General features: G+C 32.7%; 1 protein-coding gene across 1 annotated transcript; it reads right to left on the bottom strand.

Annotated features, from left to right (window-relative positions):
* Positions 1–7,700: 7,700 nt before the first annotated feature.
* Positions 7,701–12,787, bottom strand: LOC132760429 (uncharacterized). The gene is made up of 2 exons (XM_060752408.1): positions 12,724–12,787; positions 7,701–10,551 (listed from the first exon to the last, which is right to left on the bottom strand). The coding sequence occupies exon 2, from the start codon at positions 10,545–10,547 to the stop codon at positions 8,343–8,345; it is 2,205 nt and encodes a 734-aa protein (XP_060608391.1). The 5' UTR covers positions 10,548–10,551; positions 12,724–12,787; the 3' UTR covers positions 7,701–8,342.
* Positions 12,788–13,243: the final 456 nt, after the last annotated feature.

Below are 13,243 nucleotides of genomic sequence, written 5' to 3'. Positions count from 1 at the left end.
AAAGTTTTTCTACAATTTATATACTCATTTTGGAGGCATAATCTGGTTCGACGATCACCGTGAAATGTTACGTATTCTCTCTCAGACTGACGTACACGTTGCCAGAGGGCCTCTATATTATCATTCCAGTAAGGCTTAAATGTTTTATACAGTTTCCGTGTTTTCTTAGAACAGTCAAATGACGGAATGTGAGCATTCATCTCTTTTATTAACGTTTTACAAAATTGATCATAAATGTTATCTATATTTTCTTGATTTTCTCTGCATAACTCAATATTTCTTATTAGACCAATGAAAGCTGTTTTCGCCAACTGTGATGTTAAAAAACTTCAGGAATTCTTTTCAATTTAAAACTTTTGGTATTGAACTGCGACCACAAACTGTTCGTTTTAAAACGGTTTTGTAATTGTAAGTAAAACGTAACATTTGGTCGTATTTGTTTTGCAAACCCGAGTGTCGAGTTGCAACACTAGGGCAAAACTAACATCGGGAACGTAACTCTCGCGTGTCAAGAAGCTACTCTCCATTTGAGGAGGAGTGAGCAAGAACGTGACGTAAGAAAATGGCGGAAAGCAACGTGAAAGATTTTTGAAAGACTTATGTTATACAATATAGATCTGGGGTTCCAAAACACTCAAAATATTTTCTGTTGCAATTTGTTTGGGGTTTGGCTGTATTTTGAGCTAGAATGACTGGACTATCAGATTATTCTTAAAAATACTGCAAAAAAGAAGTGCGGCGTCCATTTTGTAACCAAGAACGCTGTTCATGCTGATAGTTTTGAACAGCTAGTGCTACAATACTACGCATGCTCAGGATGCCTAAACTGTACACTCGGGTTTGCAAAACAAATACGATCGGGAAGTTTACTGCGTGACCCTATCAGCGAGTGCAACTTAAATCTGTCTACTATCGATTCTACTGAAATAACTTCAAAATTCTCACACGCTTTCAAACAGTCATGTGGAACGCATATATAATCAACAACTGATTTACCTTGACTTGATTCACGGGAGATGCTTTGGTAGTTTAGCGCGGAGGGAAGTAGTCTAGTACTGGTGTAACTCTCCAGGAACGATGGTTAGGAAACTACCAGCCTATATGACTGAAATACTGTTGGAAAAGGCGTAAAATGAAACAAACAAACAAACAAACAAAACCTTGACTTGATACTGACGTAGAATTATCTTTGTTTTACAAAAACGGCCATTTAATACACACATTTTTGAATCAAGAAGAAATTCTATAAAGGTATTTCCATGTTGATTAACAGTTTTGTCGATAATCGATCTTCCAGGAATTCCATCCACATTCGAAATTATATCTGAAAGTTCCACGATTCTTGCACTGACGTCACCGCAAACAAATATTGCGTCACTCTCTGATAAAAGGTAAACTTGACCAAGTAAATGTGCAAAAAAGTTCGTAGCATTACTTCCCCATGGCGAGTTTTCTGGTGAAAGATTTACGGATATATTACAAATGAGTGTTCAGTAGTCTTTGACGTAAATGAAATCCTTTATCAATGACGTCAACTAAAATTCATTGATCAGATAATTTATTACTACACCCCCCTGAACCTTTTGGTGCATTTACGTGAATTGATTTTCTGTTGTGTGCATAAAATCGATAACCTTAAACAATTAAGGTTTAATTATTTTTTTAATAGGTTTCATTAATACAAATGACATCTGATTAAGTGTAAGCAATTAAATAAGATCTCAAAACGTAATTTGATTCCGTCCAGCCAGCTACATTTAACTGTGATATCGATATGGATTGTTCAGTCAACCGGGCGTTGGATTAACTGCCGCAATTATCTGAACGACCGCTACTATTTTGATGCAGGGAATCTTTTTTCACTATTCGACCATTGCCAGTTACTCTAAACTAATTCCCGTTTGGAATTTGAGACAATAATGTTTTAGCATTAAGTTCCAGTATACGTTCGGTATGCGGTTTTCTACCAAAGATGTTTACATCTTTGTATAGGCAGCAACAGATTTTAGCTTTTTCTTTGCACGTAAAACATCAATTTTCTGGTCAGCATTCTCAAAAAAATTTTTTGGTTTCCCAGTATGTCTGTCGGTACGTCTGCTTGCATCTGTGATTTTAACGGAATTCGATATGTCCGTGCCTAGAGTAGAGATCAAATCGTTTGCGTCATCTAACGGCGAATCCGTAGATTTGAGCCAATTATCGTGAAGCTACAATTTTGACGGATTTATCTTGCTGTAAACCATTGTGCTTCTTAAGTGAGATCATCTCAATTTCTAGGTCAGGTATTCGTTTATCGAGGCTAGCAAACCGCCTACCTTTACCGCTTTCATTTTATCGTCAACTTTAAATCAAAATCAAGAATTAAGAAAAAAACTCAATTTTTTATGGTTTTATATCATAAATATAATGCCCCCAAAAAAGATTTATCAATAATTTAAGTTCAAAAATACATTATTTGTAAAGATATTACCACAATTACATGTACATTTTCATGTAAATAAAAGGAGGTATTTAGAAAGTATTTTCCATATAGTCTAAAGCATTTTTATATAACATAACAACCTTAATTGCAACAAAAGAAAATGTTGCAGGCTCGGCTTCATTGAGCCTGTTGATAGACGGTAGTGGTAATCGAAATACCTAGCATCGGCTTAAGAAATATTTCACATTTAACATGATCAGGTAAAGTTTTGAAGTTTGAAACCGCAGATGTGTTCATATGGCATGTATGGCGGTTATCAACCTTCCAGAAATTTGATGAATTCTTGCTTGAATTGTAGTTGTTGCGGCGTTTCCAATTTAGCGACTTTATCGTTGAAATGGAGTGTTTGGTCATGAAAACATTATAAATAATGCTATTGTCTCTTATGTTCATTTTAACATCAATCCAGATTAAAACCGCAAACATTAAAAATGGATGTTACGTGTAGAATGAAATCAACTTCAAATCAGAACTAAAAACGAAATATATGCTGTCACTCACTTATCAAGAACGCTCTGTCATGAAGAAGGTAACCTTAGTCTTCTTTTAGTTTGTCATAGTGACTGTAAGATAAGAATTATAAAAAGCTTAAATAAAAGCACACTCAACTTTCTTAATAATTTGTCTTTTTCAGTTTAAATTTTCAAATGTTATTGAATAAACTATCCACTTTCCCCATACAAGAGGTCTGCGCATTGCTTGAGATATTTTGAAATCTACCAGTTTTCTGAAGAAACTAATACTCGTATTAAGACAAGAACTGGAGAAAATAATTATAACTGCGTGCATTTTATCTTAAACTAACAACAAGCGATTATTGCTACACTAGTTGTCAAAATTGTATTCAACATTAATAACTCGACATGCATATAAAGCATTATGTGAGTATACATAACAAAACAGTGATAGATCTATATCTTTATTGATTACATATGATATGGTTTAATATTTCTTCACACAATATCAGTGTAAGTATTGATGATAAGGAAAAATATTAATTATGCACATACATTCTAATCTAATATTACATTGCCAAAAATAAACTTAAAGAGGAAATTTAAATGAAAAGTATCATCGACAAACAAACAATTCAGTCAAAATATTTGACTCGACATAAAAAGTTATTGTTAAAAGTCAGTAAAATATTTTAAACCTAATAAAGTAATTATTTGTAAATATATATACACATTAATTCAAACAAAGGATAAGCACATTAATTCATAATATGCATCAAGAGTCATACTATATGACATATATAATCGCAAGCATAAAACATATGGCATGTAACAAAATATATCAACCAACAAATTTCGTATTGTATGGTAGAAATGAAGAAAATAAAGTCACTAAAGCATAATTCGTATTATTGGAAAAACAAGTAACACATGCACAATAATGTCAAAATAAGAAGTAAATAAATAAACAAAGTGCTGCAGCACTGAATGCGACGGACATGCAACCGGAGAGACATTAAGGTTTTTTTTTTAGAATAAAAACAAAACAACACAAATGATATAACAGAGAAAATTAGTTCCATACAAGTTCGAGATTTGTAGAGCAATATATTTTATGTGTCCCAATCTGATATAATTCAGATTTTCTACTTTCAAGCAGAACAAGTCCAATTTTTTAAATACAGAATGAAATTTATGCCTAAAAACTCTTGTCAAACTTGTAAATCAGTGCCCTTATCGATTTATTCCAAGAAATGATATGTAAATAGAAAAAAAACTGTCAACGAAATATTTCTAAAATAAAACCATGCAAATAAACTTCAATCATAATACATAATACATATGAAAATGTTAATTAGAATTGCTTCGTGTTATATCATAGTGGGCATATAGACAATAAAATATAAGTCATTTGTATTTTTATTTCTCTTGGATTTGTCTCATTAAAAATATTTTTGGTTAAAATCATCAGCAATGTATGGTGTATATTTTTAGATTTTTTTTTCATTTACGTCTTAACACTACAGTGTTTAGTTGTCCCTTTCAATTTCACACTAAATTCCATTTTCAACTTGTTTGCTTCTTACAATTGTATAGAATTTCTTAAAGTATTGCATGTAAACAAAGTAAGTATCCGCTGGTTTATTTCATGTATAATGTGTACTCGTCCGAATGTCAGCACAGATGATGCAGAATTTATTTTAAGAATAGTGTTTTCTTCTGGTCGAAGGCTATTATAATCTCATAGCAGGTTAACTCATATCGTGACCTAGAAAACTATGTAAACAAAACACAAGAATCGGAAGTAGAACTGATATTGTAACTTCCTTCAATAAAGATTACCATGAAAGACTACATGGTGGTAAAAAGTTGAAAAACTTCCTTGATACATGCATTTTCAAAAATAGATATTTATATAAAATACTAACCATTGTACTTTAGTCTAATTTATTATTGTATCATAGTTTCGGGAAAAGTGTCAGAGTTAAATCGTATACATATACATGCACAGTGCGGTAACTGGAGTGCAGGTATCAGTTACCCGCACTCCAGATAATGCCCGTTGATTGGTTCACTTTGTCCGGGGTTTACATATTGTGACGACAGAGAAAGAGAAAGGGGCAGAACTATCATATTCAAATGCTCTTTCATTGGTTAATTGTTTCTGGGGTTTCATATTATGACAACAGGGAACGTGCTGTCATGTTTGACTATGATACAAAAGAAAGAGAACACCAAAACACTCGGAAATCTGATTATACTTGGGGGCTACGCCCCCTCGTACAAATAAGCCAGCCTCGTGTTTCGGTGCTCTTTCTATTACAGTCCTACGCATAAACCCAAAATTTCCAGTTTTCCCCAAAAATTTCCTATCTCTGGCCAGTGATGAGCATTTAATTATAATTACACGGCTTGTCACAGTATCACTGATAGCAGCACCCTAGAATGTTTTATGATCCTATCATGTTTCAAGAATGTATAATTTTATTATTAGCTGGATGATATAGAGAACATTTCAGATAAAAGGAAAACTAAAATTTTCATAAATACATTCAATTTTAAATAAGTTAAAGACTAAAAAGACTGGATTACATTAAAAAGGATTTTAATCACTTACAACTCACAATCACAGTCAGGGACTCGGTACAGCATTGGGGTGGTGTAATAATTAATTTTAGAAACAAAAAAATTTATAAGTTTTTTATTTCTAAAATTCTGAGTATAAAAGGATGATGATTCTGAAAATATTGATGCGAGAGTTATGTAGCTTGTCATGTTATTGTTTAAAGTAAGAAGTAAATTCTTTCATAAATAAAGAAGTAAGAGCAAAAAATATAAATATATAAAAATAATATATATAAAGAAGAGCTGTCACAGAACGTGACAAATGCCCCTAAATGATTCTAGTTATAAACCACCTATAACAAAGTTCGAACCCCAGCAGTGACCTTTAAGTTAGACAAAGAAACCTGAGTCTTGTTCACAACACATTGTCCATCTATGGTGACTTTATATTTAAAAAAAAAATGAAACTTTCATGTATATGGAAGTTACAGAGCGGACACAACAACAACCATTTATATGTCTTAAGGGCAACACATCATACATTTATGATGATTTCATATGTGAAATAAAAAAATATAATCCTTTCATGCATATTAATTTCAGAGCATACACGACCATTTCTGCCTATATGTATATTAACATCAAAATTGACAATTGAAAGTTTGAACCCCCACAGTGACCTTGACCTTAGTCGTAGGAACCCGAGTTTTGTTCGTGACACACCATACATCTATGGTTATTTCATATATGAAAGAAAAATTAAAATCCTTTCATGCATTCTGAAGTTTCAGAACGGACACGACCACCACTGTCTATATGTATGAAGCGGGACGGACTGACGGATGGTTCGATTTTAATATGCCACCCTTCATCTAAGTTCAAAGGGGAAATAATTCTGGAAATATCCATGCTAGAGTTATGAATATTGTCACACATGTATAAGGAACATATATTTTAAGTTAGAAGTAGATACCTTAGGAAATAAAGAAGTAAGTAAAAAGTAACATTTTGTTAGGAAAAAAATGAGTTCATGGGGAAATATTCTGGAAAAATATTGGTGCTAAAGTGAACAACATTGTCACATATGATGTAGTTGTCGGTAAGGAACACATATTTGAAGCTTTAAGTCAATCCCTTATGATGAAATGAAGAGGTAGAGTAAAAAATAACATTATTTTATGGAAATTTATATGTTCAAAGGGATATTGTTCTCCTGAAGAGTTTTTCAACATCATTTTTACCCCATCTTACTACTATGTTTACATTTTAGCCCTAATTGTTCTGGAATTTCATTCATTACACCCATTATCAGGAGATAATTTGGTTATCTGTTACTTGTCATTGTGGGAGGTCTGAAAAAATCGGTACGACAAGATTTTCAAAATAGAACATGTCCTATCCCTTACATCTAGACATAAGGTTTCCGAAATCAAGAAATAGTAGCCTTCACACATTAAGATTTGTCAGTACATCTTAGTTTTAATTGGTGTTGTACTTCAAAACCCTACCGTCTGTTGAGGCCTTTACTGAGATTCAGCAGGCTGGAAGGGTTTATGCGTAGGACTGATTACATAACTGCTGGATATTCAGCTTAACCCGCAGTATGAGTCACGAAAAGAGTGTTTCTTTTATTAATGCGCAAGTTATTCTAAAGTCACGAAACATTTTGATCTGTTAATAAAAATGTTTGTTTAATTGGGAAATATTTATTTCCTGCTTATAATTTCTATGAATTATTGAGCTTACTCCTTAATTATAGCATAGTTTGCTGTCCTACTTTTTCGACAGCGGTAAATCGTTTCAGCAGTTATTTGCATAATTGCGCAATAATACTACGGGGCTACACCGTTTTTATCAAATACGTTTATATTTTATCTTGGATAACTTAATTTGAAATTGAAAAGGCTTAATATGGAAGTTTTTAAGATATCCCGACGAAGTATGGGAGTTTCATAGGATCAAATTCATGTACTATTTGGTGGGCTGTTATTCGGTTGAGGACACATTGCGCGATTGTAGCCGACGAAATCCCATGTGTAGATGACATAGCTCTGAGCGCGTCCGTCGCAAAAACAGTATTAAAAAACAACAACAACAAAAAAGAAAAAAAAACAACAACAAAAAAGAAAGAAACAAAAACACAGAAAAAAAAACACAAAAAAAAACAACAAAAAAAACCCAAAAAACAAACAAACAAAAAACACTTATTACTCATTCGATATTCAAATTCAATAACATACATTCAATGGTCTGACAAAGTTTTATTACTTCTAGTACTACCTAACTTAAGATTTCTTTTATTATAAATTTCGAGTAAGTATTTCGAAAAGACATTCAAGACTCTAGGGTCTTCCGAGGACATTAACCATGAATATGAATAAGCAATATGAATAGATTTTGCAGTGCATTTACATCGGGGTAAAATTAGAGTTATTTCGTCTGTCATTTTAGGCGCGGATTAGACACAACGTTTCTAGAAAAACAATACCTTTGTTCGGTATTTGGTTCATTCAGTTGATCAGTTTTGTAGATCAAATAGTACAAGTTTGACAACATCCTTACCGCCTTGAATAAATGCATCATTACCTTAAACAATAACGCAGGGTCGATGCAGTGAAGAATAAATTTGTTTCTTTTTATGCCATTCTCCATAAACATGTACCATACCGTACAGATATTTTACTGTAGAACAGCCAAACAGTATATTATATATGTGTATTAACAACAAAACCATTATTTGAATCATATTTTACCAGTTTCTTATTAATTGTTCAATCGACATCGTTTTGATAATTATGTGTACATGTAGAAATATTGTGATGCGCCAGTCTTCAAATCTATTAGTTCTGCTCCATTTTCCGTTGTCTCTGATATATTGTTTTTGTGACTTCATCTTTTTTATTCTGAAACAGTCTTGCGAGGCAAATACAAATGAGCACTTTCGCTGCATTGTTTCTTGGTTGCAATCTCAATGACTTTGAGTAGCATTCCAGAGCTTTTATTGGTTGATTATTCTGTTCCATACACTGACCAAGCAGGTTCAATGCTGTCTCTCGATGACAAAGGTTCCGTGTTCTCCCAATTGACTGTTCCATGTTTAACAACGCCCTCTGCAGACCGTATTCATCGTGAAAATGTTTGTTTACTTTGTACTGTAGAAAATGAAGGTAAGGGAGGGAATCAACGACAGCCCAATCCATCCAGGTTACCTTATCACTCTTTCCCGCTTTGTCACCAGTCAGCCGATACAATTCATATTGCAATTCTTTGGGTATCCATTTAATCTCAGCTGGGAGAAATATAACACAATATGCTACTATATTCTTCATAACCAGATTTCTCTCTTCTTGAAACTTGATGTTGTTCATACTTCCAGTATCCATCGGCCCTTGATAACATCTACAAATTGGTATAACTAAAGTTCTATCGTACTTGCCGTCAGTTTCATTCAGTATAGATTCAGTTCTTCCTATTTTTCCTGAACAATAAAAATATGAGGCAAGTTTGAGCCTGCCCGAAGAAACATCCGAATCACATCCTTTAATGAGCAAGTCCTCTGCCTCAAGCAGTTTTGAAATATCAGAGTCCTTTTCAACGCGAGCAGCTTGCAAAGACCCCAATAATGATGACAGAAACGGTGACACAAGTGTGCTAACTTCTCTTTTATTTTCATCTTCTTGGTTTGTTAGTTGGTCAAGAGTTCTGAGAGACCGTCTTTGAAAATCCTGTTGTAATTCTGTATTTTTGTAATACTTACACGTATGTGTGAGATGTATTATTTGGTATCCACGCAAAATTACAGCGGTGTCCAATAAGCGTTCTGCTTTAATAGAACTCCTTATCTGGAGTGGTGTCATACAGTTAGAATCAGTGGATGAGACGAGTTTGTTCCTTAACCTTATACTTAGATCATCTAGTTTTATTGCTTTTACTAGTACAATACGAGTGTAGCTTATGACGAATCCCAACTTTTCAAGTATATTAGACTTTACCTTCTCCGAAAATTTGCCAGCCATCAAATTATTTGTTGGTATCATGAAATGAGGACAGTTTTCTTCATCTACGCACCTTCTCAATCTCTTCAAACATTTATCTAGGCATTGTGATAGATTGGCTTCTTTCCATTCGTAAGGCAGCGAACTCTCTATACATTGTAGCAGAACATTTTTACACATGAAGCTTGAAATTGTGCCTTCTTTTATAAAGGTTTTTACTAATATTTTCATTAGGACATAGCATCTTAGTTGTACTATATTGAGGCTAAACATAAGCTGTCGTTCCGCTAAGGAAGTTGAAATTCTCCATTCAAATTCTGTTCCTGGACTACTTCCAGTAGGAACAACAAAACAACCATCTTTCATGCATTTTCTTTTCAGTGCGTCTGATGGCCATTTTACTTGATTACTTTCATTGAGCCAGTCTCTTGCTTGGTATGGCCAAGATTTACAGTATAATCCAGCAACAGTGTCTTGATCAGTTATTCCCATTTGACCCTCTACGGCCCAGGCAGGCCCATGCCTTTCACCTTTTCCAGACATAAAATCTTCCATTACAGTATTCTTGTAGTATATACGATCATCTTTCCCTCTGACGTAATGGTCATTTACTTCCGTAACGTCGATGGATGACAATCTGAGATCTTCGTTAATCACTTCAAGATGGCAGTAACCAGGAGCAATATCATCACCTTGAATCATCAGGAGATTTATAGCGTAATTTGTAGTATCTTCTGGTTCAAACTCTTGCAAACTTTGTACCACATTTATGCCTGGTACATGGTGAAGACTATCTGCGTCTGACTGTAGACTGATTGTTGTCGTACCTTCAGAGCGACTACCAAAATTATACACCGGCCTATCATACCCTTTCAACATTGCCATTACTGTTCCAATATTCTCACCTAGAAGGGCATTTTGTCTTCGCCTGTGAACCATGTCATTGTTAACACCAATATCATCTAGAGTTTCATTTAGTTTATCATAAAAGTTCGGATAGTCTAAAAATCGTGACTCTAATTTACTTAGGTCTTTCAATGTCTCCGACATTTTTCTGAAACAAACAAAAACAAAACAAACACTCAAACACTTTAATAATATGTCGCAATCCAAAAACAATATGAAATATACTCATACAAGCTATTTATGGACCTCAAACTATTTTAAAGTGAATCTCCAGTCTACAAAGACACATAAATAGGAAATTGAAAGTCTTCTGTTAATTTCGATTGTCATCTCTCGGAATGTTATGACAAACTTCGAACAAGGATGGTAATGGGCAATTGGAGAGGTGCTCCTGGAAGCTGAGACGAGTTCTTAAAAGCAAATTGATTTCCTTATGCGTTTATACGGACTGATATTGTATACTTGGTAACGGACGTGTGGTGAACATAGACAAACATACCCATCTGCTACCAGCGATAATTTAGGAATATGTAACTGATTTTAAGATTATATTTCAAAAATTTAAATGACTAGATGGTCATAGTTTACTCTTGTGCTCATAGGACAAATGTTTTAAAGCCGTCCGTTTTCCTACACGGTAGTGCATTCAATTGGCTGCAAAAGAAGCGTAGCCAAATTTTAGATCATGTTGTACTTGGAATTAAATCTCAAACAACCGGGTATAAATAAAGGATCAGAATTGACATTGCAGAAAGTTCTTGACCTTCTTAGGCCAAATGAGCTAACTAAGTCTAAATGCTTGAAAACAAGACCAATTTGTCAACCTTTGAATTTTGGACAACCCTTGTATAACAAGGATTGTACAAAAAATGAGTAAAATGAAACTATTATTTCAACTGTAATCGTTAATATCTGTAATATGTAGTATTGTATGAAATAGGAGTTAAATTGATTGTTACAAACTTCATAATATCATAATAATTTTATATTAAAGTAAATAAAAATGATGATTATATAATGAACAATAATAATAATGATAATAATAATAATAATAATAATAATAATAATAATAATAATAATAATAATAATAATAATAATAATAATAAATAATAATAATAATAATAATAATAATAATATAATAATAATAATAATAATAATAATATAATAATAATATAATAAAATAACAAAAATAATAATAATAATAATAAAAAATAATAATAATAAAATGCAAATCGGAAGACATTCAAATAGAGCTTATAATTATATTTATCACAGCTTTAATGTACACGTAACTAAAGCCATGTCCTTTAAAAAAAATAAAACAATATAATATACAAAGGCAATATGTTATAGCAATGCAAACTATAAGGCCTTCAAAAAACTCCACTTAAACTTAAATAAAAAAGTACAGAACAAAACACAGAGAAATTTTAAAGAGAATAGTTGGTTTCAAATTACAGCTAATTAGATAGAAGCTAGACGTTAACAATGATTGTGTACATTTTCATTTTGCTAATAGATTAATGTACTTTACTAACGCAAGATTATTTCTTATTTCAAGAAAGGTAGCATTAACATTGTAAATGAAAAAATCTTAATGTATAATTATACGAAACCAGTAGACAGATAAAATTTAGATATAACCTGAATTAACTTAAAAGTTGTTCCTTTACTGTGACATTGACCTTACCGAAGAACAATAATCTTTTATAATCGTTAGAAGTCCATTGGTCATAATGGATATTGTTGATATAAATAAGTAAAGACAATTGATCACTTGTTAGTTAAACTTATATTAAAATGTTTCATAAACTTTATGTAAGTTGTCTAACCCAAGCCTGCTAGCGATTCAAAAATTTGCCAATGTGATCGCATGAAATGGTTTTGTCTTTATGAAAAGTTGGACAAACCCATTACAGAATGATATTAAACATGTTAGCGGGGTAAGTGTTACAATTCATTTAAAGGACGACACTGATTGTTTTGGATACTCTATTTTTCCATCCATTTATTCTTACACTTATAACACTTAAAAGTACTAAATTAAAGTATTCATATGACAATCGAGTCCATCTGTGACAGACGTCGCTAATATAGACCTTGTGTAAAAGGTATAAGGCATGGTGTTGGCTCGATTTTTTATGAGGTCACATACATATGTCGTTATTACAGATTGATTACAAATTTATTGATCAATACATTACAAGCGAACATATATACTCGAGATACGGAATCATTCGAATGTAAGAACCTTATAATTCCTTTATTAGAAAAGAATAAATGTGTTTAAGAAACCTTGATAAAATAACTTAAATTTTACCTGTTCTGAGCCGTTTCATAAACCTGTTTACCACTATAAACATCGACTTCTGAAATCTTAATCTGGGTAACTACAGTATATAATCGTTTTCTACCTTTTTCTTTTCCGATACATCAGATCACGTATAGAGTTACGTGTACCCGCTTTACATGCCTGTTAGATATTTATAATTTCAAAGACATTTTGTAACTCGGTGACTTTATAGCATTATTTTGTAAGATTCGGTGACGTTAAAGTGTTATATGTTTTAATTTTAAACCTCTTCTACCTGTACTGTATTGAAAAAATGTTATCTTAAAGGCTATTCTTATATACACATGTATTTTTACAGAAGAATTAGCGAAGGTCATGCTATATTGCATGCATAATCTAAAGTGTCTGTCTATCAAAGAGGACTCAGAGTGTGAATATTTAATTACTACTTACAATTTAATTACGTAGGCGGAGCTAATCTATAGACACTAACGACACTGCAATATCTACATGCTTTTTTCCTTGAATAAGGCCGCATCTACACCTA

Source organism: Ruditapes philippinarum, unplaced genomic scaffold (assembly GCF_026571515.1).
Source record: "Ruditapes philippinarum isolate M1 unplaced genomic scaffold, ASM2657151v2 ctg797_1_1_1_1, whole genome shotgun sequence".
Lineage (NCBI taxonomy): Eukaryota > Metazoa > Mollusca > Bivalvia > Venerida > Veneridae > Ruditapes > Ruditapes philippinarum.
The sequence above is the reverse complement of the archived record's forward strand: the minus strand, read 5'-3'. Positions and strand labels throughout refer to the sequence as shown.